Source organism: Mycteria americana, chromosome 4 (assembly GCF_035582795.1).
Source record: "Mycteria americana isolate JAX WOST 10 ecotype Jacksonville Zoo and Gardens chromosome 4, USCA_MyAme_1.0, whole genome shotgun sequence".
NCBI classification, from domain to species: Eukaryota; Metazoa; Chordata; class Aves; order Ciconiiformes; family Ciconiidae; genus Mycteria; species Mycteria americana.
The window spans coordinates 18,735,427-18,761,815 of record NC_134368.1 but is presented as its reverse complement, the minus strand read 5'-3'; the positions used below and the strand labels follow the sequence as shown (position 1 = coordinate 18,761,815).

At 41.5% G+C, this 26,389-nt stretch overlaps 1 protein-coding gene across 11 annotated transcripts in view; it reads left to right on the top strand.

Annotated features, from left to right (window-relative positions):
* The first annotated feature begins 13,956 nt into the window (after window positions 1-13,956).
* LCORL (ligand dependent nuclear receptor corepressor like) overlaps window positions 13,957-26,389 on the top strand; it is an 87,674-nt gene continuing 75,241 nt past the window's right edge. For 3 of the 11 annotated variants that reach the window (XM_075499827.1, XM_075499829.1, XM_075499825.1), the window contains exon 1: window positions 13,957-14,152. In XM_075499827.1, the coding sequence (XP_075355942.1) occupies window positions 14,005-14,152 (148 nt within the window). In that variant the 5' untranslated portion in view covers window positions 13,957-14,004. Of the gene's footprint in view, window positions 14,153-14,980; window positions 15,372-26,389 lie in introns of those variants that run through there. The other 8 variants (XM_075499826.1, XM_075499830.1, XM_075499833.1 and 5 more) reach the window with 8 other exon arrangements.

Genomic DNA, 26,389 nt, shown 5'->3' with positions numbered 1-26,389 from the left:
TATTTTGAAGTTTTCTTTAATGATCTGAAAGTAAACAGAAAATTCCCAAGATGACAACTTGTATCTGATGCAAAAATTGTTGCGTTTGTCAAGGATGTTGAGAATGAGTCTATTGCATTGCACCCAGCTTATTAAATAAAATGTGGGTCTCCATATAGCCAAGTGGAAGACTAAACATTTATAGGAAAAAAGAAACATAGGCATTTCCTACAAAATGCAGAACCATATTCTAGGCAGCAATGGTAAAAAAAATCCAGGGACAATAGTACAGTGCCAATGAGTTCCTCTAGAAAGGCTAATGTGATTCAGTGATATTCTAGCAGGGAAGTAATGAGTACCTTTTAACTGATGTAATTTTACTTCCAGTATCTCAGTTCTGAAATTTTTTAAAATTCTGCTGCCTGTTCTTATGCTTCCTTTTTAAGTGCAGTGAGAAGCTAGAAAACAGGCCAGCAAGGATCATTTAAAAAAAAATAAATAAATAAATTTGAACTCTAGAATATGGCTTACTTTGTGACTGCAATGTAGAAATACCTCTTTGCTTCCTCTCTCACTTACAAGAGGCTTACTATCATACCCAAAATATTTCTGAGGCACCATATCAAACCTGATTTTTTTCCTCTCATCCACTTAATAAATGTGACTCCAAAATATAAATCAACATATTCCATGGTAAAGCATATTTCTTAAAAAAAAAAAAAAGTTGTCATTGTTTACTTTTTCAAAAAATACAATTTTGAGGACTATCTGAAAAATCTCACAAATGTTGGTCATATCCATCGAGTATTTTTGGCCCGAGAGTGATGATGTTCCTGAGAAATGATGCCTTCATGCACTTTCACCAAAGGGTGGTGCATGGGTGTAGGAGGGGAAAGGGCAGCTCTGCCATTTTGTCATGTTTTCCTTCCCAAATAGTCTATGATGTTCACCCAGATCATGGGAGACACAAAGCATGTTATCCTCTGCCCTAGGAAGTTAGAACAGACATCTCTGAGTACTGAGAAAAGCCTGATAGCTATCATACCACTCAGGGCTTAGGGAAAGGCTTGCTTGTCTGCTGGCTCATGTGCTCTTTCTTTTTACAGCTGTCCACTATGTATGGATTAGCTAAATAGTCACATTGCCTATGTGGTGACTAGCTGTATCCATGTTGCGTCCTATCATGAGGGCTGATCTTAGCTCAAGCTTCTGCTTCATTTGTTTCTCCAGCTTGGTTTTGTTTCATACCTTCCCCTCAGCTTTTTGTCCTCTACTGTGTATACATTTATCATCTTATCCTAGACATGGTTCTTGTATCATCTATTACCTCATTAACAGCAGCATTATTTTATTAGCAAACTCCAAGGTTTCACTTCCGTGAAACAAATAAAATGCATCCCAAGTAATATATGCTGTATAAATTGGTGATAGAAGTGGTATAATAATATTTAACACTTAATGTTGAACTCTCTTCATATCAAGATGTCCCTGGGCAACATTGATTTGTCACTGGGTCACATGCTGTATAAGACTTTGTTTATGACAATTTTGATCAGAAGTACTCAAATTTAACAAACAATCAGGCCACAGATGGCAGTTAATCTAGTCTTTGACTAAATTAATTGCTTTCATAATTGGGTACACATTGAGCTGTTTAAACATTAAGCACAGTGCTCTTAGGTATCTTTAACAAGAGAAAGTATGGCTGTTTTAACCAAATGCTTTGAGCAGCTGAGAATAACAGGAGAGTGTGTGTCATAGGAAGAAAACAGAATGCTGCAACTACATTTAGCTCTGCAGAGACAAGAAACAGCAAGATTAGAATTGGCATGTTTGGTTAAATTTGAGAAATGTTTTGTAATTTCACAGAGGTAGGAAACTTGGTACTGTTATCCCCTCACTGGGCACAGAATTAGCTTAAATGTTTGGGAGATAACATGTTTTATCAGTTTCCCCTGCACTTAACCAACTGATTGACCACATATGAAAATAAGGGGAGAGGAGTTTTAGTTAGTACTTGCACAACCTTTCCAGTGCTGGAGTGTGCAAACGTTGTTGAGGCTCTGCCATATCTAGCCAGGGACCCTTTGTGCGGAGGATGGTGGTAACCAGGGTGAAACATGATAGTTGTGGTACAGGAAACCTGATAAGCACTAGAATACCAGAGAGTGGGGATTTTGCGCTGGTGAATTTGTACACTTACATAGCACTCTACATTTCCAATTTTGTATCATTCTTGCAGTTCTTGAAATCTTTGAAAAGGATGGTGAGAAGCAATGAATTGCACATAGGACACAGATCACTGCAGGAGGTAGGCAGTAAGAAAAGAAAAAAAAAAAAAGTAGGGATGGAGAGGTTTGAAATTAGGATTTCCAAACTCTACCTTCTTGTCTTCTGAGTGTGCACAATTACAGTGCTTTATACATTAAGGAAGAAATTTTTTACAATGAGAGTGGTGAAACACTGGAACAGGTTGCCCAGAGAGGTGGTAGATACCCCATGCCTCAAAACATTCAAGGTCAGGCTGAGCGGGGCTCTGAGCAACCTGATCTAGCTGAAGATGTCCCTGCTCATTGCAAGGGGGGTTGGACTAGATGGCCTTTAAAGGTCCCTTCCAACCCAAACTGCTCTATGATTCTATATGACTCTATGTAAAGTTACTTGCGCGTCTTAGCAAGTTGTGCTGACCTTGACTGGTTTCTACCCAACAGGCCAAGTTCTGTCTTAGCTCATCAGGTAGTTTTGGGGAGATCATTTTTCATATATGCACAAGCTCCTGTCTAGCAACCTACAGAGCTACACAGGAATTACCCAGAAGCAGTCCAAGTTCCTGTCTTGCAGGCCACGTGGTAAGGCTACACCAAACAGAAAAGCATGTCCACTAAAAGTCCTAATATCCCTGAAAGCACAGTGAAAATTCTGTCACTTAGACTCTATTTATATTCCAGCTAGTATGTTCTTCCTATCCTTTTCTACGAAGGAAATGCGAGATGTTTTAAAATGTAATATTTCCAGTGATAAGAAATATTGATCCTAGCAGTGAAAAGATGCTATTTCCAATAATCTCTTGCCAATAATCATGCAAAACAGTTGTACAAGGTCAATGTGGAAATGGAGCTGAGATCTATTTTAGAAGTAGCACTCCATGCATAAAAGGAGTGCTCACAGGGGACAAGGCCACTGCTGAGGAGCTTAATAAGTCCTTTGCATCAGTGTCGGAGGTGGGAGAAGCTAGGAAGATCCTTATGCTGAATCCTTTATTTCTGAGAGGAAGGAACCTGGCAGAGGAGTTGTCTGAAATCAAAGTGGCTATGCAAGACCTATGGAACAAGTTGCTAAAATAAACCCTAAAAATAAATCACCAAGACTTGAGTATTCACTTGAGTTCTAAAAGAATTCCAGATTGAAATAGCTGAATTACTAGTGGAAGTGTATGACCTCTTACAGTTGTTTCGAATCCGAGAACTGGAGATAGCATCCCTAGAGATTTGCTATCTTCAAAATAAATAAAAATTTTAAAAAGACCAAAATCAAGATCAAAATTGCTTTGGATTTTAAAAGCTTATGTGCTTGCTACAACGAGTTTGTAGCCAAATCTACTCCAGTTTCATAGTCCTGTAGATATAATGATAAAAGGTTAGAGCCCACTTTAATCATCAGCAACTGATACTGTTGGTTTAAGACACTCCTAGCACCTCCTTTGACTCTCCAGTCTGAATGACTAGTTGAATCACACTGGAATCTGTTTTATGGCAGCAACACCTGGTTGATCAATGTTAAGAAAAGCTGATTGTGAGAATGCCTAAAAGCCTAAGAATATGAGAAATAATCTAAATGGGGAGGTCTCGTTACAAGGGTATGAAAAGTACTTAGTATGAAACCTTGTCAACCAAATCTGATGAAATGGTGGTACAGCCTTGGCTTGTAACAATATTTGTGTAACACACAAGTCTATGGTTAATTTTTTTATTTTTAATAGTAAAACACTACAGTTAAGATACAGTTCCTACCTTAAAGAAAAAAAACATTGCCTGCTCTCACACTCGCATTACAAATTCTGTTATTTCTTTAAGCCCAAGACTGTAGAATCAGTGAAGACCTCTTGGCTTCCCTTTGAAAGAAATTACATACGTAATAGTGCAGAAAAAGTTGAAAACATACCTTGATACAATCCTAAGGCAGGAAATATTGCACAATGGAAAGTAATACAATAGAGAGACTGGATAGAGAAGGAATATATCTGAATCACTGTGGCACTGTGCCCAAACTTGAAGGAGAAGGATCCCAGCATTGCTCTGAAGTGGTTATAGTACTTTTGGATCCACACCAGTTTCTTAACCACCTTGCTCTACAGTATGGGGAGGCGTTGCCAGGGAATATAGATATCTAGCTGTTTAAACATCCTTCAAGGCAAACGGTAGGAACTTAAACATTTAAATTTTAAACAAGAGGAGGAAAGGGAAGAAACAAATATTTGGGTTTTTAGAGGATGTGGACTTGTTTAAGATACAGAAGGTAAAGATTAATTCTGTGTGCATCTGAACCCATGAATACTTGGAATGAAAAAGGCTTTTCCAGGGATGATCAAATTATGGGAAAGGACAACAGCAATATTACGCTTTTTCTTATGATGATCTGCAGTAGATATACTCTGCCGTCTGTTTTTCTCAGCAGGAATCCAATGAGGAACTGTTCAGTCTGTCATATTCAGCCTACTGTGACTTCATTTTTTTTTATTAGCTGAGGGGATTACTTCATGTAGTCCCAAAAAGGAATACTTAATGTGAATCTATAATTGTTCTGTTAATTTGTTTGAATTAACCTAATACAAAAATAGTCTTTAAAAATTAATGTGAAAATGGTCAGACAGTGTAAGAAAATCATAAAATCAATTTTAAAAAATGCTACTTGAGATATAACATGAACAAAAAAAATCATTCCATGTGTTTGATTTTAAAACATAAGTATGAAAAAAAGTACAATAAGAAAATATCTTGGTTATGTTGAATAAACTGCCTTTGCAAAACAGAAATGTTATTTTTCAGTCCTTTTGTAGCACTACTGAGATTGATTAAAACCACATGAAAAGATACCTATTGAGAACCAGCAGAAAAACCCAAACATTTCAAGAATGAAGTTATGTGGAGCAATATAAGGCCATAGCAAACTAAACCCCACAGCACTGATCTAGGTAGTGAAACAGTTGCATTTCAAGAATAATCAGGTACTTATTTTCAAATTATTTTGGGTCTGAAAAATCATGTTGCTCTCCGTTTGTTTTACTAAATGGGCGGTGAATTTCATCCATGATATTTCTCCTTTCTTTTTCTTCTACTTTTTTTCAATTTGAGAAGGTTAGCTTGAAAATGGAAGAGATGGAACTGGTGGGAAAGGAGGGAGAAGGGAGTTGAGTGGGGGATTCAGAAGATAACATAACCTAAACCACAGACAATCCAGCTAAAAGAAAGGTTATACATAAAATTGATAAGATGAAGCTTATAGATGTAATAAAAATAGTTGTTCTAAATCAAACCATGAAGAGCTCTACTTCACGAGGCAATAACTCTGCAAGTGATGTTACAGGAAATAAACTGCTTTACTCAAGTGACCAATGAGCCATTCAGTCTCATTTCCTACCACCTCCCATGGTGGATGCTGGTTAGGTTGGCTATAAAATTCCAGCCTATGCTGGAAACTGCAGCTAGAAACAGCTGCAAAGGACTCCAAAACACGAATTTCTGCAGTAAAAACAAGAACCAAAAACCTGTTACAGGCATACACCTTCCTCCTCCCAGAATCACACACACATCCACTCCTGGGGAGACCTAGAGACCTAGGAGGTGGTACCCTACGCTCTGCTTCCTGGGGGATGACTCTATTGGAGCAGCCAGCTTGTGAACTGGGTGTTACTTACGCAATACTTCTCCCTCTCTATTTAGATTGCAGTCCTTCTGGGAGAAGGAACCATGTCCTCTGTTTGATGCTCTATGTGTGCTGTATCTTGCTGCATGCTCTGTTGGTGCTACCGTCATACAGGGAAACCCACCCAGTGTGACATTCCACGCAAAGAGGAGTAGTATTGGGGGAAAAAATTTCCTCCTTAGCTGAAATGATAATTAATCTGTGGTCTACAGCAGAACTAGCAGCCTTTATATTACTTAGCTTCAGCGAGTACTTAGCTAGTGTAATTGTAGAAGTCATTCATGAAGACAGTAAACAGTTCTTTGTCTTTTCAATAATAGCATAAGTTTGGATTATCAGCGCATGCTCTGATGGCTGGCTCAGTATTTCATGTCTGTCTCTAATATTAAGCTGCAATTAGTGATCTATTCTCTCTGGGTTTAATAGCAGTATATTTTCAGCTGCAGAGTTGCTCTGTGATGGCATACTTAAATTACTTGGCCACTTGGGAAACTTTAGAGAGAGTGAGTGACATTACTCAGCTGTGTGGAACATAGGATAACAGTTTAAATGGAAGGAAAAAACAGCCATATTTGATAGATAGTGCTATGGAGACATCACTTAGGAGTATATATCAGATTTTACCTTCCCTCTAAATTTAATTTTAATAGTCAAATAATGACATGTTAAAACAGCAGTCTAATCTATAGAAGACTAATTTGTTATTTTTTGGCATTTCAAGCTGGCTCCTTTCACTTACACACCTTTTTCTGCCAGGCTAGTACTGAAACATAGGATATATCATCCTCATAAGAACACTTTAGGAATAATAAATGTTTTAAATTAGTACTGAACAAAAGTTGCTATATTTCTAGTTGCAAAGTAATCTAATTGTTTTGATAAGCTAAGACCATAGAGTCTTTCATGTAGTTTGCATATTAGCATTTGATTTCACCTTACAAGCCTATATTGCTTAAAGCTGTATTTTTAATACCTTACTGTGCACTGAAATGTAGCTCTGCTTTGAAGAGTGATTCTGTAAAGTAACATTTTGGATTCTACTCTGATCAAATGTGCTCAGCTCACCATAAAAGTTGTGTGATTCTTTTTCTAGCTCTAGGGGTTTGTCTAAATGTTTTGCAGCCTTCATACACCTGTGCTCTTGTGTAGCAGAACATGTGCGTGATGAGACCATGCCCCTTTGGCCACAGTATCACCAGACCCTTAGCCTTTAAAGAGTAGTGATAAACAAAGATCTGAAAATAACCTATGGAAATTGCACTGTGTATTCTAAAATGGTATAAACTGAAAGCTCTATTCACATTTTAGTTACCCATGTAAAACTGAGTGCATCTATTTTATAAACATTTACTGCAGGGTTTTATTCTAACGCTTGCTTGCTACAAACAAGGCTAGTTTGATACATGGAAGTGACATCTCTATTAAATCATCTAGTATAGTTAATGTAGACAGGACTTGAAGATTATCGGTGTTCTTGAAAGTTTGGCTGCTTTTCGCTAAGTTAATTAGATGGTCTGATAAGAAAACCTCCGCTCAGATACAAACTTTGTTTTACCTACTTAGGTCCTCACAGCTTTAAGAGCACTACTGCTAGGATATATAAGAAGCATTTTCCCTTTTTTTACCTTCCTATACAAAGGATAAAGATGTATGTTTGTGGAAAATTGTCATCTGCCTGCAATAATCATGTTTCATGTACTTAGAAAATTAGGCCAATAACAGGGGTGCAAATATAGTGCTGACTTGATTGGCTTAGTGCTGCCTTTCTACTTGAGGAAAGCTTCACTTCATGAACTTCCTGGTACTTTTCTCTAGGTAGAGATTCAAGGAGCAGGTTTTGGCTAAAAAACGTTATTGTCCAGTTAAAAATTCACCTTGGCTAGCTTTCTGTTAACCTGTGTGTAGATACAGTTGTGCACATATGTTGAAAGATACTGATAGCAACTAATGCAGATGAGATTCACAAAAGCAGACCCTGTAATTAAGAGACAGCAGTACTTTTCATTGTATGTATTGCTGAAATACGCAGTCACTGAACCCCAAATACTATACCCCAAGATTGCAGATTGTGCTGGTCTGGCTGGTATAGAGTTAATTTTCTTCACAGTAGCTAGTATGGGGCTACGTTTTGGATTTGTGCTGGAAACAGTGTTGATAACACAGGGATGTTTTCATTATTGCTGAGCAGTGCTCACACAGAGTCAAGGCCTTTTCTGCTCCTCACCCCACCCCACCAGCGAGGAGGCTGGGGGTGCACAAGAAGCCGGGAGGGGACACGGCTGGGACAGCTGACCCCAGCTGACCAAAGGGCTATTCCATGCCATATGATGTCATGCTCAGCATGTAAAGCTGGGGAAGAAGAAGGAAGGGGGGGATGTTTGGAGTGATGGCATTTCTCTTCCCAAGTAACGGTTATGCGTGATGGAGCCCTGCTTTCCTGGAGATGGCTGAACACCTGCCTGCCCATGGGAAGGAGTGAATGAGTTCCTTGTTTTGCTTTGCTTGCGTGTGGGGCTTTTGCTTTCCCTATTAAACTGTCTTTATCTCAACCCATGAGTTTTCTCACTTTTACTCTTCTGATTCTCTCCCCCATCCCACCAGGGGCGAGTGAGCAAGCGGCTGGGTGGGGCTTAGTTGCTGGCTGGGGTTAAACCATTTACAGATGTAAACAAGTGCCATTTCTTTCTTCATCTGTCAGATATTTGGTATTAAATTATAGCCTCTTCACACATTACCATTTGTAAACTATTTTGAATTTTATAGGAGCACAGGGAGATAAAAGGCCTAAAACTCAGGAGCCTGGAACACTTGTAAATCTTACTTCTTCCTGGTGATCCAAAAGCCAATGAGTAGACCTGAAGTTGCCTGACTTTTCTGCCCTGTTAAAAAGATCATTCTTTCACCTGTGTGTGAAATGGAAACTTCTCCAATTGTTCTTATTTGAGTTTGAGCTTTCATTTTCCTTACTAGAACCGATGACAATGCAAGGAAATGTTTTGGGTTTAAGTTTCAAGGCTTACAGAGCCCCTAACCCAGATGTCTGCAACTAACTGTGAAGGATTTTAGCCATTTTTAAAATAATTCTGTTTTTAAAGATATTTTTGTGTAACTTCACACTGATTGAAGTTGTTATGAAAATTCAAAGTCTAGACTATTTGATTAGGCATAATCTTTTCAGCTGGGCTGCGTTGCTTGCCACCGTGGGCAGGGAAAAGGTAGATAACAGGGTGGTCCCCCCTCACAGCATTCTTGCTGTACTGCACTATACCTGCTGGTCCAGCTTCTTCTGCTGGAGGTTAACTTCCTCCTCCGTGGCAGGAAAATGAATAGGCTGTATATCACACTTGGAATAGTGGAGGTATCTGCTGTCAGTTGGTGAAATAGCAGGTGGAGCAGTAATGCCTCAAACCATACAAATCCATCTGCTGTGGCAAAATAGTTATCGTTCCCTAGCTGTCTGTGCTTACCTCTCTTTCAGAGGTTGCCAACCTATTCAGCCAGGGCGTTTTACAGTACAGTGTATCAGTTTAAATCTCTGAAATTCATGGTATTCTAGCTGATGAGATTGTGCTCTTTTGCATCTTGCCAGACTCTCACAAAACCGCTATCTGTGCTGGCTGTCCACTCATCACACCCTGAATCTAAGGATGAGATTGTGCCTGAAAAATCCTGTTGCTTTTGAATAGGTGTACTTTTCCAGCTCCTGACTTTGAACCGTGCTTTATGCAGGCAAATCTAGAGCAACTTAAATACTTTGTATGAATGTGCCTTTAGGAGTGACCACAGGGATTCTGCCTTCAAAGCATGAATAAAAGCATATGCAGATCGCTGAACAGAACTGGAGGGTTTGCTTCTCAGAGCTTCTTCTATGGAATCTATGTGCTAAGTCCCCTAGCATTTTTTAAGATTAAGTTCTCAATGACCAGTGAGGAAAAAATAATGATTTTTTTTTTAAAAAAAGGAAAAATGGCCTATATAATTGATTGCTTAAAATGACATTTTTCCTACATCTGACACTGCAGAAGAAAGTGGTATATCTTTGAGCATCTCTGAATTCTTTACAATGTGCTAGATTGTTAGAAAATGGATATTGCAAATAGGTTTAAGTAGTCAGGTATTGGCAATCTAATATTCACACTGATTACTAAATAACCTTTATTCAGTTTGGCTAGATCCTGTATCTAAATTATCATGTTAGTGTTTATGGTGAAATCTCCTCTAGTGTTACTTTTTTTTACCTTTCTATTTTCTGCTGTGGTATATCTTTCAAGTATGAATGATTCTCTGAAATACTGATTCATAAAGCTATCACACAATTCATCGTTTAACTCTTTCTGTTTTACCAAGAACACTGACAATTTCCAGGTTTACAAATTGCATTCATGTGAGACAGGGAGCTCACCACTTCAGGAAATATTCACTTCAAGACAGCATCTGCAAAAGGCTTCCTACAGGGTTTTGACTGTTCGAGTTAGACTGTTTTAATTACACTTCATCCTTACCCCCAGTTTCCACAAAGCAGTACTTACGTGACAAAGAGCCATGCAAAGCTGTCTATACAGGAGTGAATTTCACCTTTGGGGATTAATTATAAAGAGGTTTTGGTGATGAACAATTTTGCAATGTTTCAATAAGATAGTTAAATCTCCCCAATGTGTGTTCAAAAAAATTAATTCAAAATGTCAGATTTTGATGGGGTTGTGGTATCAAACCATAAGCATCTGTGACTATTTTAATTTCTCTTTACCCCAAAGTTAATATGAGATAAAACATACAGAAAGAACAGCAGTAATAATTCCTGTAGCTTCAGACAAAACTGTACTGGACTTTGCCTCCAGAGCCATTTCTAAGTAACTGACTCTCTGATCTCATAAAAATTAGCTAGGATAGGCAGCTAAAATTAACTAAATCGAAGCTATCCCTCACTGCTCCAGCTTCCACCCTCGATCAGCCTTGGAGTTTTGATCCAACCCTTGTTCAGAAAAGTGGAATTGCTTCTATAAAATCAAGTACAAATCCACATAAGAAGTGACCTCTTGGCTGGAAAGTCATTTTCATAGAGAAGAAGAAGAAGAAGCTAATGTAAAAATAACACCCCTGATGGTTTGACAAAGCAGGATCCTTGGGTTGCCTGGTTCAGTTTTAAGTTTGGAAGAATAAAAAAAAATCAAAAGGAGGGAGTGGTTCAAAACCTAGTCTCTACACCATATCTGATGTCTAGGCAGTATTTTCAGAAGGCTTAGGAGTTCAAAATCTAGGCAACTATAAAAATTCAGCTTGAAATTTTTTCTTTCCCCTTTCCTCCTCCTGCTCCCTGAAATCTGCCCACCAACTTTGTTAGCCAGGTTTATTTTTTTTTTCGTTCATGCATGGAGAAGTCTTTCAAATGGGAGGAACCTTGAAATGACAACAAAAAGTGTGTTAAATGAACAAAATGGGGGGGCAGTGTAGTTTCTTCTCTACTCTTTATTTAGACATAAAGACATGTCAAAATAAAACTCTTCAGATGCAGGGCATTTGTGTCCCTATGAAACTGATTCCTGCTAGATAACCTCAGGGATTCAGTTAAATTAATAGTGTTTAAAATTCCTGTGTGTTGAATGTATTAATCTCAATTAGCTGTTTTACAGAAGTGACAAAGTTTTTATTTTTATGAAAATTCTTTAAAAAAAAATATGTGACCTGTCATCTGTTACCAAAGTTTTGTTCATTCCAGTGGAAGCAGAACTGACCTTCAGGACTGTGTTCTATAGGCAATCCCTGAATATGTCCTTCACCCACAAAAAGGAACATCTTTAAGAAGTTCAGAAGGAAATATCCACCATGGAAGCTTTGCAGGAGAAGCAAATGCATGACAGATTATTTTTTTTAAGCCTATTTTGTGGCAAAAAAGAATACTTTTAATGGAGGCTATTACTAGTTCAAAACAGATGCATTCTGTTCAAATAAGGTTCCATTTTAGTTTGTGCGGGCTTTGATAACACCTTACTGGAGTTGCCTTGGTTTTTGCTGTTTCTCTGAGACAAGGCTGATAATTGTTGTTGCTGTCTGGAAGTCCAGTGCAAATAAGAGAGCCCAGGTACTCGCAATGGATCTGAGGTGAAGAAGGAGGAAGCCAGGAGATGGCAAGCAGCAGCTTCGCAATGTAGTGCTGGCTGCTGTGATGAAAAGCTAGAGGAAGCAATAGGTTGCCTTTTCACCTGCACTTCCAGTCTTGCCATTCTCCTGAAATGCTCCACTGAAAGGTGGTAAGGGCTCCATTCCCAAATAGCCCTGCTTCTGGTTGCACTGACCCTCTACACAGATACATAGAGGGATGGATGAGTGGGCAATGGCTTCCCGTTCTTTGTTCAAAGTTGAAACCCCTCTGTGGCTTTGATGCAGAATTACTGTTGTTAACTCGGCTCATCCTCTAGCACAGGAAAAAGAAATGTGTCTAGATAGGGGTGACAAGATTCTTGCCAGCCAGGCAAGATTCTTGCCAGCCAGGGTGACAAGATTCTTGACAAGATTCTTGCTCCTTCAACCCTTATGGGGGAGGGAGGGGAGAAACAAGGTGTCTTTTCTGTGGCCTTATTAAATGCTGTTTTCTACCACAACCTGCAAGTAGGCACAGAAAATGTCATTTCTTGCTGAAGTAGTGCTGCATACAAAGACTGTTCAGAGGAGGGGGGTGTGGCGGAGGAGGAGGCACTCAAAAGATGCACCAGGATCTGAGAAAACAGCAAGATCTTGATTTTTCTGTCTGGGGAATTCAAGACTGTTAATTGCTCTCTTGCAAGGCATGGGTAGCAACTGTCACGTTAGACTGGTGCTGAGGGATGTCTGTCTTGTGCTGGAGTCCGGAGGTACAGCATGAGGGTGACTATGTGCGCAGAGCAGTGAAACTGGCTGTCCCAGTGGTTGTCAAATGCTCCAAGTAATCCAATCTGACGTTTGTGTGTTAACTTTCTTGCAGTTATCTTAATCTGACTTTAGTTCTGAAGTCATTCGTAGGTTGAGGGTAAGCTTTCTCAGGCGTGCTCCCAGATATTGAACTAAACTGACTTGCTTCTAGTTTCCATGCTAGTCTTTTCCAGAGGGGGGGGTGAGAGGTAATGCTGTGTTTTGTGTGATGCCGGCTCCCAGCTCACCTCCCTGTCCAACTGTATGTGATCGACACCCTTATAAAAAGTAGGCTGAAGGCAAAGCCGTTAAAAACATTCTGGTGAACCGAGCAGGAGTTTAGAGAACTTTGAGAAACTCCCTACGGAGTGAATTTTGCAAACTAATTAGGAAGGCATAGCATTGTGCCTTCCCTCGTGTGACAGCCACGTCCATGCTGTCGTGGAATAAGGGGGTGGAAGGGGGAAGGGACTGCCATGATGGGCAGCAGCCCCGGGGGTCAGGTGTGGGCGAGGAGGCGGAAGAGGCTGCGGGGGGGGCCGTGGGCCATGAGCGAGCCCTGCTCCACGCAGCACCCGGGGTAGATGATGGGATGAGGGCGAGACCTGCGCCGCTTTTTGAAATCCGCTTAACCCAGAGCTGCCTCCGACCGAGCTGCGGTGCCGGGAGGTGTGGGGCGAGGGTGGCCCTGCGGTGTTGGGGTTCAGGCAGCGCGGAGCCGTTGGAGGGACCGTCCGCGGTGCCTTCCCGGTGGGGAAAGCTTCGGGGGCGGGTGCCAGTCCCCCTCCCTCAACGAACTACAACTCCCGGCGTGCGTTGCTGCTGCCTGCCCTGGCCGGGCCGGAGCAGGTGGCGCGCTGCCCCGCGGGAGTTGTAGGCCGGGGGGACATCTATGGGAAAGGCGGCGGGGGGGGAGGGGGGTGTCCGTTTTGGGCCCGGTTACCGAACCGGCCCGCTGTCTGCGGGGAAAGGCGGCAGCCGGGGAGGGCCCGCGGCGGGGCGGGGGCGCCGCGGGGAGCGGGGGACACGTGTCAATCACCCCGCCAGGCGGCGCGCGCTCCCCGCCCCGGATGCGGAGCAGGGGCGGGGGGGGGCGCGGGCACGCGCTCGAGGAGGCAAGGGGGGTGGGGGGGAGGGAGAGGAGCCGGGGGAGCGCGCGGCTCTTCTGGGTGGCGCGCGCGCTCGTATGTAAATGAGCGGGCGTGAGGTCAGAGGCAGATGGAAAAGGGAACAGACAGAATGGCCGCCGCGGCTCCCGCTCCTCCTGCCGCCGCCTCCCAGTGCCGGAGCCCTCGCTGCACGGCGGAGCGCAGGGGAGTCCGCCGAGAACTCGACTCCTGGCGGCACCGGCTCATGCACTGTGTGGGTAAGAGACGGGGGGACGACGGGGCATCCCGGCTGTAGTGGGGGGACCGAGGGGCGGGGGAGGGGGCACCGGGGTCCTTGAGGGGAACGGGGCGGCGAGTCGGGGAGCGGGGTCTCCGCGGGGGGAGCGGGCGAGGCGCCCTGAGCCCGGGTCTCTCGGGTGGGCGGAGGGGGGGAGCGGGGATGGAGGAGCGGCTCCAGCGGCTTTCTTGGAGGGCGGAAGCGGAGACGGGGTCTGTGGGGGAGAGCGAAGGTCCTAAGCCGCCTCCGGGCAGCCGAGGGTGGGCGTTACGGCTTCGGTTGGGGCCGCTCGGTCCCTCCCTTCGCCGCCGGCCGAGACCCTTTCTCGGCTCGGGTCCTTTTGTCTCGGCTTCTCGTCGTTCGCGCGGTGAGTGCCGGTGGCTGCCCCCCTCCTCTCCGCCTCCATCGCCAGTGCCTGGGGGGCGGAGGGGGGGAGGGAGCCCGCCTGTCTGTGTGTGTGCGCCTTTAAGAGGGAGCCGCTCCTGCACTGACGGTTGGGATTTGAAGTTTTCCCTCCCCCCTGGAAGTTGTCATGGCGACGGCAGTTCTCCCCTCGCACGCCCCCCCGCCCCCGGGGCTGCCCCGGTGCCTCTCGTGCCTTGAGGTTCCCCCCGGGTCACGTGACTTCCCCGCGTGTCTGGGCGGGGGAGCGCGGTCCCTGGCGGCCGCCCCGGCGGCGTTCCCGCGCGGGGAGAGCCCTGCCGAGGGGACGGGCGGCGGCGGGGGCCGGGGCCGGAGCCGGAGCCGGAGCCGCTCCGCCCGGGCGGGTACCCGTGCCGCGGCGGCCTGCCGGGCTAGCGGCTCGCGCCTCTGCCCTCGCTTCCCTGCCCCTTCCCGGCGGGCGGGCGGGCTGCCCGCTTTGAGCGCTGGCATTTGTTACGTGTGCCGCCGCGGCGCTGCGATCCCGGGGCGGGGGACGCCTCGGTCTGCGGGCCCTGGCTGGGCTTTTTTGTTTCGGGGGGTGAGCACTTCGATGCCAGGAAGCGCTTATTTGTAGCGTTTCAACAGACATTTCCCTTCTTAGGGAGACAGATAAAATCCTTGATCTTCAAGTAGTATGCTAGTGTCAGTGCTGATCCTCCCTGACGGCTGCGCGCTGGAAACGCGTCTAGATGTAACTGGGAGGGTAAGCAGCAATTCACTCGGTGTTTCTGCGTGTGCTTGAGACGAGATCAAAGAAAGAAGTAAATATCTAACAAGTAGGTACACTTATAATTACAGGCGATTAGCTCTGTCCGGGTTTGTGGGTTTTTTACATATTTTCAGTAACCCAGTAGCTGCTTCACGCATATATGCTTCTCATTCTTGCTGTGCTGCCCCAATAACACTTTTAAACACCTGTTACAATACCTGTGTATATATTATGATACCTGTGTATGCTTGCACTGTCTTTTTAATCCTTCAAGTTATAATATTGTTTAGGAAAAATAATGTTTATGTATTTCCATACACTAATACATTGTACAATGCTTCTTGTGGAAAGAATGCAGTTTAATTAGAATATATAGGGAGAGCTAGTTCCTTGGCATAGATACTGTGATGAACTGTAGATCTGATGGACTGATACCTCTCACAGTATATAAGTGGCCATTCCTCTGGTGACCTGTTATTTAATGGCATTTCAGTTTTAAATTTAAACCAAAATCCTGAAAGTCTGCTTGACAGTTGATGACTGAAGAGACTTTCCGGTGGTAATGGTATGCTGCCAGATGTGTTCAGGGAACACAATTGCACAGCATGGCCAACACTGACAAGGACTGCAAAGAAATGTAATGAATGCTCCATAAGGCAAAATTTCGCCATACGCTGGGTCCACTGCTGGGCAGATCTGTTGCATTTAGGAAACTTTCAAAGCCATTTTTTTGGGTTGCTCTTCCACTGAGAATTGCAAAGGGTAAAACCGTGATGTAATTACTTACATTTTACACTGATTGCGCTGTGGTGTTGCTTCATGCTCAGTTTTTTTTTTCCTTGGAATAAAAGTTATTTAGGATATGATTTCTTTGTATGTTCATGATGCAAAATTCAGTTAATAGAGAGGAGCCCCGAAATGATTAGCAGCTGCTAAGGAGAAAGGACAATTGGTTATGGTTTAATAGTTAGTCAAGAGCTATCTTGGTTAAGAACTGTTACTTGGCATGCCTGTTGAGCAGCCCTTATCTGAGAGAAAGTGTAAACAGTGGCAAGAAAGTGAGTAGTCAGGATAATGGAGGTAGAGTACACTTAACAGGTTTGGGTTGGTTGTCTTTTTTTTCTTTACTCCTTTGAAATTCTGTAACATTAAATTCTGTAAAATAACCTCCTATATTAGCTCAAACCAACTTCCAAACTAAAAATGGTTAATTGTTCTCACTTGGCAAAGTGTTACTAAGGATTTGAAGAGTCTAACAAAGTTAGTATTAACTGGAAGGTCTGAACAATTTTCCAGTTGATGGCTGAAACAGCAACATGGGGGGCAATGAGTCGTGAATGTGATGGATTTGGTATAAATTATTTTTTCTTTCTCCACCCTTCTCAAGAATCATACATTTTGTAGCAAAGTGAGGAAAATGATGTAGTAAAGTAGTAGCCCCCCAATTCTCAAACTAGCTTACTGTCAATCCTAAAACAAACAAAAAACCACCACCAACAAAAAACTCAGGTCGTTCTACCCTTAGCATTTTTTAAATTAAAAAAAAAACGTTGAAAGGTGATGTGGTTCTGTGGACTATCATTTGTCAGGCATTATGTTCGGAGAGTGAAGCAAGAAAGTACAGACTCCTTGTCGATGTCATATTGTTTCTGCTAAACCCTTGGGATGAACAACTTTATTATGATGTCTTGTATCACTTATCATATTGATACTATATTTGATATTTGCATTTCTGTAGTATGATTGCTTGAGGACTTTGAAATCCTTTATCTGTAAAGGATTCCTCATCCACTTACTTTATGGAAATGGTAAACTGAGCCAGAGATAATACCTCCAAGATGGTAATTGCCCAGCTTGAGGCTCACAGTCAACAGATTGTTCATATCCGCAACAGTGAGACAGAAATAATGCTCAGTTGCCTGCAGCATACTGTTTGCTTGAGGGTCAGTGATGGTTGGGGACCTCTGTTCAAAGGGCTCGATTCCTGAATTGTCAAAACGTGATTGCAGACTTGAATATTTGCATGGGCTTTAGAATTAAAAGCTTGGGTTTTGCCAACCTATTATGTTCATTTGTGACCTGTGGAATATGATTTAAAGTCTCAGATCAAAATATTCAAGCATTGAAAGAATTTGAGAAGAAAAACAGTGATAAAATTTCACTGACGTTACTGAGAGTTCTCTTATTTGGTATCTAAACGTATTTGAAGGTACAAAAGACTTTACATTGTAAGTGAATGGAATATATTCACAGAAATTCTAAATAGGTGTTCAGTACAAAATGGCTGTTCAGATGGTAATCTTTGTGTGCGTTATGTTCAGCACTAACATTCCTAAGATGCCTAGACTTGTGCTTACGGATGTACCTAACTCTTGCATGGCTCGATCAGAGTTCACAACTAGATGCTCTTAGAAGGCACCTGAAGATCTTGATTCTGTCAGTGTTACAGCATGCATAATATGCGCTAACAAGTACTGTTTATAGCAGCACTTACTGGTATGTTTTGTCCTACGTATAGTCTTTGTGACAAAACTAACAAACAAAATACTCTAATTCTAAATTCTCTGTTTATGGAAAAGTGCCAGGCAGCTCAGAGTTGAAGTACCTAACTTAGCCAGCAACCAAGTTCTGTGGTGGTTTAAATTCCAAGATATTTTATAGAGGTGAATATCAGAATGCTTAAAAATTGCTCTTTGGTGCTTTTTGATTAAAACTTTGTAATGTGAATTGGTTGAATGCATTCCATTAGATTGAGAGGCTTTGGTAGTATGGAACTATAAAAGTCTAGCTTCATACTGTGGTCAGCCTTAAGAAACAGGATTTATGCAGTTTTTCAAAGCAGTGATTGATCCCACTGACTGATTTCATTTGAACTTTACAGGTAGAGTGTTGGCAAGTACATTGAGTCCCCATAACTTTCATGAATAGGCACGGAGGAGAGACCTAGTAATTGCTGGGGTGCAAGAAAAAGCTTCAGCATGAGGTGGTGCTTTTTGCTGTGTTATCACGGTATGCTGTGCATAAAGTTTGGAGGAGTAACTTCAGGCTTTTTAACAGAAAGTGCCAGGTAACTCCAGTTATGGAAGTTGAAGTCTTCTTGCTAGGGCCTTGCAGCGAATTGTGAACATATAAAAGACACTGAATAGTCTTTTGTTGTGAAAGTTTAAAATATTATCTCAACTACTTTAGAAAAAAAAAAACAAACGCATTGCCATTTTGGGGGAGGGGAAGGGTAGAAGTTTTACTGTTCCTCTGCTGCAGCTCAAGGGCACACATTTGACAGGAAATAGCCTTGGTATTGCTTTCTTATGAAAACTGAAATTTGATCAAAGTAAAAATCCATTTTTGTATGCTTGTGAAATCTAGCATACAAGTACTCCTTTACTCTTGTTATATTTTTTTCAGACTTTTTTCCCTCCAAACTAGGATACGTTGGTACATCTAATTCTGTTTTGATGGATCTAGACTTTCAATTTTTTTTTTTAAATACTTGAACTTGGCTCCAGCCTACTATTTTTGAACAAGCCGTCTCTCAAGTGCACTTTCCAGGAAGAGGGATTCCCCCCAAACAAAAGATGTAGCTACTGCATTTGGTATTATCCCCACGCTTGCAACACTCCTGCATTAACTACTTCGTATCCTTATTCCTACAATACGCAGAAGTGTTCTCACTTTCACAGTGGCTGTAAGTACTTTGCAGCAGGTTAGTGTCACATTTTCTGTAACACTGCGGCGGTTGTAGGTGATTTTTATAGCTGCCACAGTAGCAGTGGCAGAACTAGGTTTTTTTACTCTACATCTATAATGTTCTTGTCTATCTGCTACTGATTGTTTTGGTGGCTTGATGCTCCATTACCTGTCAGCACACTAACAGACCGTATGCAAGACTGATTTCAAAATGATACCTGCTTTGAACTATTTTGCGTCCTTGGCACTCCAGCTTCTTTAAACAGCAGACAAGCTTGCTATGGCCATAGTGCCATCATCCAGTATGATGGGTAGTAATACTGGTGTCAGGTGTTTCTGTGGAGCTGTGATGTGAAACTCTTGGCACGATTCCAGCGTAAAACAGATAAGGGAAGTAATCTCAGTGTTACTGCAAATGTTGGAAGAAGAACAGGAATTAAATCTAGATCAGAATCACAGCACAGGTTCACAGGCAGTTTTGATGCAATGCGGGAAGATGGTATCATGTAAGGGAATAGGTCAAACTAGTGTTACAGAGGCAGGTGTTCAAGTCAGCATTAGCGTTGAATGCTTATTATGAAACCACAATCTAAGAATACAGTAAAGTGCTATCTTGCATCAAGTCTCATGGAACTATTACCAGAATGGAGAAATCGCAATCCTGACTGCATGCTCCTGCTGCTCATATGCTTGCATCAGCACTTATCAGACCCCTGTCTGATCTCCTTTAACTCAATAGCTGGTCAATTGTCTGTTGAGAGGAGTTAGGGGTTTGCAAAAAAAAAAAAAAAAAAAATCTGATGGATGCTGGTGCTAGCACAAGGACGGGGGTGGGACTGTGCAACAGAAGCAGGATGGGTAATGGTAGAAATAAGCCATTGGATTGGTTTAGCTGCCTATGGCACTGTCAGCTGCCAGGAATGGAACACAGCCCTAAACATACCATCCCGGTTTCCCTTGAACTAAGCAGGTTAACAAAAGAGGAAAAAATGGTCAGTGTGTATATGTAAGTCATTGGAAGTTGCTGCGGTGTATGTATCACATTATCTGTCTTTAGTCTGAAATAAGAGAAAACACATGGGGTTTGTTTTGCTTGTGTTGGACTATCTTTGTTTCAAATATGTAGTGTTAAATCAGCTTCTTTTCCATGTCCTCTTACAATCCGTTTCAACTCATCAGCTTTTCTCTCAGAAAGAAGTAATTGCCTACTGCTGTCATTATGTGTTTTTGAAGGGATATCTTATGTTTGACTCTTGAGATAAATTTTTACTTGGGAAAACAGTACAAAAAAAGTTAGAGTAATGACACCCAGAGGCTTAGTTTAAAAGGGAGGGGGAGGAAGTTCTGTGTATCTAGCAGTAGATGCAGTACGTGTTCACTGATCTCTTGTGAACCTGCAATTGTAAGGATGTGTGGAGCATAATTTTATGAAGGAAAAAAATAGTCTTTCTACATTGTAGGCACTAAGAGTTTCTTAAGCTGGAACTTGTGTAAACCAGAAACATGGAGTACAGATATTGTCACTGCAACTCAGACTCGTTTTTTCCCTTGAATTGGCATTTGGTAGCTGTGTACTAATGGTTGAGGTTGGTAACTTCTGGGTTTTTTTGATGCCTAACACAATTTTATTGTTTTTCTTTCTGGACTCACTGTACCTACCTTCATGACTTATGTCGACTGGTATGAGCATTCATTTATTAAACAGTTCAACAAACTAGACTGTAAAACTAATCTAGCTTAAAACTAACCTAGAAAACAGGAGGGGAAACGTGGCAGGAGGAAGAATAGGAAAGAAAAGGTCAGATCTAGTTTAACTTGGATCGGTTTCCTAATCAAGTTTACTACGTACCTGCTTTTTCTCCTGAGTCAAGTGTAAGTAGCTTTACTGGAGTGTAAGGCTTCTGATTTTTAGTGACTGCCTATTTTAGCAACAGTTTTTTGGGGGTTTGAAGTGAGCTGGAAACGAAGTTGGCTGAACAGCATCCTAATCAACAAGATTATTGACAAGAGCAAGAATACAGTAGCACTAACAATAACATCTTTCCACTTGTTCTCTCTTTGTAGTGGAACTTGTCTGATCTAACAGTGCCCTTCTGTTTTAAGTTAGTCTGGGGGGCCTACTGTGACTTTTTTGTTGTTGCTCTGGGTTGTTTTTTGGTTAGTTGAGTCTCCTGAACTGTCTTGCTATGGTAATAAGTACTAGTAGTTGTGTGAGGGAAATAATAATAGGAATGTGTCATGCTGATCAATTTATCAGATCAGTGTATGCTGTTGAGGAGCTGTATTCCAACTGCTGGCAAGTAGCCAGGGCTTGTACTGCCTACAGCTAAATGGGAAGAATTAGTACCTCTTCCCCCTATCCGCCCTTGCCTTTTTTATTTTTCAGCTGTATTATATGGGTGTTTTGAATAGATAGTTACAATGGATCCCTTCTTCTTGAATATGACTCGAGCATCAGGGCTTCAAACAAGGTTGTTATTCTAACCTTTAGAGTTCAGTGTGTTTATGTGAAGTATAGAGGTCAGCCAGAGCTTTGTAGGCTTCACTAACTTAAAATTCTTCGTCCGAGTTAGGACCACTGTCTTGAACCTTGCTCTCTTCCATGTGCTTGGAGGGAACTTTGATAAGGTAGGTTGGAACAGAACTGAGTTTGTGATTCACGTGTTTAGTATCAAACTTGTGAAAAACAGGATGATGTTATAAATTTAGCTACCATACATTAAAAAACCACCCAAACCAACCTTGTTTGAGGGTGTGAAGTTGTTATGTGATACATCTTTTTTTTTTTTTTTTTTCCCCCACTGCTAATCTACCACTTTATCCTTCCATCCACTAAAGGCATAGAGAAACCAGGAAGAAGGGAGAAGAGAGTAGGGAAGGGAAGATGGATGGTAGTGGCTCATCTGTTTGAGCCAGTAAGGGGGTGGAAGATGTATTACAAAGAGCAGGGGGCTCTGAATCTGCAGAAATGCATTGAGCGGTAGAGGTTGAATTCCTTTTTATGGGGTGTGGTCAGGAGCGTGTGAGACTCGGATCAAAGACCCATGTGTCAAGTTGTCATCTTACTTTTTGTTTCCACTTCTGGTACAGACCAGGTTCCTGTGTAGTATCTTGAGAAGCTGGATTAACCCCTTGTTAGATAAATGTTTTATTCTTTGCAAAATTCTTTTGGAGTCTCAGCTGTTGCTTTTAATTGTGTTTGGTTCTCAACATCCATCCAGCCTTGCATCTCCATAGCAGCATGTGTTGTATTGGCATGAGTTGGGTAAATGTCACTAGATGTGAAATTTTTCTTTAAAGTCTGTTGGTAAATGAAAGCTTACTGAATTTGTGACCTCTTTAACTATGTTCCTCAGCTTTCAGTTTCTGTATAACTTGGTAGGGTCCTGCTTTCCAATTATGAGACATCTTAGCTTTTGTGGCAGCTGGGGATTGATTATTCATGTTTAAAGAGCTGTTCAGTGGAAAAATTTGTTGTTTTGCAATGTGTTTTATTTTAAAATGCTACCAACTGCTTTTAAAAATGCTTAATTTTCAGATTATAAATATTTATCTTCCTCATTCTACAGTTCCCAGCTTCTTCAAATCATCTTAATTAAAGGCTAGTTAAAATCTTATATATGAATAATAGTTCTCACCATCATAATTCCACTCCTTTATAAGCTAGCTTTAGTGCATTTCTAGTCTGCTGAGCCACTAACAGGTCAGAGGGCAGTGTAATTAATCTAGGGTTGAATATGCTGCTGCTTTTCATAACTACTGTCAAAAAGCTTTGCCCATCTTATTTAAAAGTTTTTTGTTTTCAGTTCTGAAAGTACTACACAATTTTATAGTGCCAGATTAAAATACTACTGGTGCAAAACTGCTGGACATCTTTTGATTAACAGTGAACTAATATTGCTGCCATATAAGATATAGATTATAGAAGACTGCTTTGAAGGACTCCAGCTTGTGATCGCAGCTGTCAGTTTGGCTCACAGAACAGAAAGTGTGCCACAGCAAGGCCCAGTTAAATGTGAAGATTTGACTTCACCTAAGTGTAGCTATTAAGCCTCCTAATCTGAGTATGGGGGGAGGATTATCAAATGGCTACTGCTTCGTGACCTGTAGTTCAGATACAGGTCATTCTGGTGTTAGCCATCTGATGAGGGGGAAGAAAAATAGGATCTACTTAGGATCTACTGCTGCCTTAGGCTGCTCTGTATAAGGGCTCTAGTGCTAACTGTGCCAAACTCTGTCTCAAAAGTTTGCTGTGCTACCAGCTGAATAATGCAGTGACTGTGGACTTAGCTGTGATTCTGGTTCATGCTCCTTCAATTTTTTTTTTTTTATTCTTCCTGGACCACCCTATCTCTCCATCCTTCAACTTTCATAAGCCAGTCATTTTCTATCTTTGACTTCTCCTTAAAATGACCCATTTGTCTTTGCTTCCAAACCTTTCCTTTTATTTATTGTCAGTGCCATTAAAGCAATTCTGACAGCTTTATATGTCTCCACAGGTAGTTTTTCTCTCAGCTTCTGATTTTTTGTATGTTTCTATATGGAGTGTCTTCACAATTGACTTGCGTTACACCACAAACATGCTCACCAAGGCAAATTATACTTTCTGTCTTTCGGTCCAGGAGACTTATGTGATGTCTTCCTCTAAGTGTGTAATCCCATCTGTTTGTTTCTGTATGTACTGCTGCTAGATATCCTATCTCCTGGTGCTTGAGGAAAAGGGGTATATGCTTCTTCCTATCACCTTATTCAGGAAATGTCAGTCTCTGGCAATCTTGCCAGGTCATGAAGTCTGCTACCTTGTTATCGGACTTTCACGTACTAATCAGTAGCTATTTGGAAGGACTTAATTGTTCTTTTTTGGAAATGGATCCCAAACTCATTCTGGCTAGAAGTGTCCCAACTTCTAACCTCAATTTATCCCCAGTTTTCATGTATTGTGACAACACTGTCATTTAGGGATTTTCCTTATGTATTCCCCTTCTATTTTTCCCCTTTCCCCTTCTATTTTTATTCCTATTCAGATATTTTTGCTTATTTAGCATAGTAAAAACTGAATGTTAATGGATAATCAGCACTAATGACTCAAAAGTTGCTGTAGTGGATTTGAATTTTAAACAAGTAGTTCACAGACAAGTGAAAAAAATGTAGCTACAAGTGTACAAGCTAGTGCAAACTGTTAATAGCAGATATTGTCCAAAGTTTACTATCTGCACTGTGGTACAATCCCAGTTGCAGTATAGAGGCTATAATACGCTCTCTGTTCTTGTGTTCTGTTTGAGTATTTTCCTTTCCTCCTGTTCCAATTTGAATGGGTTCTACAGAGTCATGCTAAACAGTATTTCAAACAAAGTATAGTCTGGACCATGTTGAATGGGGGTCATAATAATCTGTCTCTGCATCATCAGATAAGAACAGCTCTACTAGATCAGAGCAAGTCTGTCTAGTCTAGGATCTGTTGTCTGCAGCCAGTGGTGGACTGCTAGGGAAAAAATTATTAATACACAATGATATTTCTGAAATATCTTCCAGCCTTCAGTGACACTTGTCTTGATCCTTGGGAGAAAAACAGTTTTCTTGGTTTTTCATAACTGATTTAGTAGATTATTCTACCATAAGTTATTCTTGATTTTGTGTGGGTGTGTGATTTTGAAGCAACGTAAAACTTCAGTGGATCTCTGGTGTCCCCTGATGATATTGTGTTACAAGACTCTCCTTTTTGTCCTAAAACAAGAAGTGGAAGCACCATATGAAACCATTACTTAAAAAAGGCAAGAGATAGCAAAGGTGTTTCCTATTCATGTGGTTTTGGGGATTTTCCAATTTTCTTTTTTTCTGAAGACGTGACCTATCTTCCCTTGACCATCTCTTCCATCCCCCAAGCTGAAGAGTTCTTACATGTTCCTTATAGAGAAGCTGTTTATTAAATTTGATTGTTCTTCCCTCCTTTCATGTGTTTTCTTAGTTCTGCTCTCTTCCTGAGTCGGGAAACTAGAACTGCATGTATTCAAGATCACATCAGTGTGAATTTATGTGGTGAAAACCAGGGAACAATGCAGATCTTCCTTTAAGAAGTCAGAGCATTTGATATGCCCTTTATGGAGCTCATCCTTTCACAGAACTATGTATTGGAACCCCAAGATAAAGCTTGAGTGATGAGTCAGTTCAGAGCCCATTACTGTCTCTGTAATACGAAGACTTGCTTTCTCCACTATTTAGCTTAATATTTACTTGCTTTTGGTAATAATCTTTGATTTTTACCATCTCGATACTTCAATATTTTGAAGTTCCCCTGATGTTCTCTTGATTTTTCTTTGCTGCTAATACTAGACTGTACCAGGCAGTGGATTGTCACTTTATTAGGTAATCTCTTTGGGTGGAAGAGGAAAGGCAACCCTGGGACACTCTTGTTTGTGACCTTCTGCTGTGAAAACTATCCATTTACTTCTGTCTTTTAACCAGTTCCTTATCGGTGCAAGGACTTCACCTCTGTTGCTTGGGAGGTTTTTAAAGCTTTTGGAGATGGATGTCAATAGATGTCTTTTTGAAATCTTGATTTATTCTTAGTGTCCCATGTCTACATGCCTACTGACATCTTCAAATAACTCAGTCGTGTTTGAAGTGTGACTTCCCTTTCACAGAAGTTGTATTGGGTCTTCAGTAATACATTATAATTCTTTATGCATGTGGTAATTCTGTTCTTTGGATTTTATTTGCCCAGTTATAAACATTTGACTTGCTGATTTATGGAATGGCCTTAAGTTGCGCCAGGGGAGGTTTAGATTGGATATTAGGAAAAGTTTCTTCACTGAAAGGGTTGTCAAGCATTGGAACACGCTGTCCAGGGAAGTGGTTGAGTCACCATCCCTGGAGGTATTTAAAAGACCTGTAGAGGTGACACTTACGGACATAGGTTAGTGGTGAACTTGGCAGCGTTATGTTTGCAGTTGGACTTGATGATCTTAAGGGTCTTTTCCAACCTAAGTGATTCTATGTTTCTATGTATGCCTTTGCTGGCATGTATTCTAAGCAGGTGTCTGTCTGGTAGGAGTATACAGGCCAGTACAAGATAGGCATACACAGTTGCTGATTGTTTTTTGTTGATTTGGTGTTAAGTTTTGCCCCTTTCCTGTCCTCTGGTGTTGAGATAATTAGCTTGCTGATTTCTTCATAATAAGTACTAGTTTGGGTGTGTCATCCTCAAGTTCCTCTCAATTTTTCTTATTGTTGTTACTTTCTTTTTTTGTTCCTGTCAGCAAGAGGCTGTTATTACAAGAAGCATATTTTATTTACTCCTTAGACAAACTGATCATAGTATGACTGGGTCAGGTAGGCCCTCTGAGGAGCAGGAGAGGCTACTCCTTCCCTGGCATCAACTGAACTTGCTTGGCAGAGGGA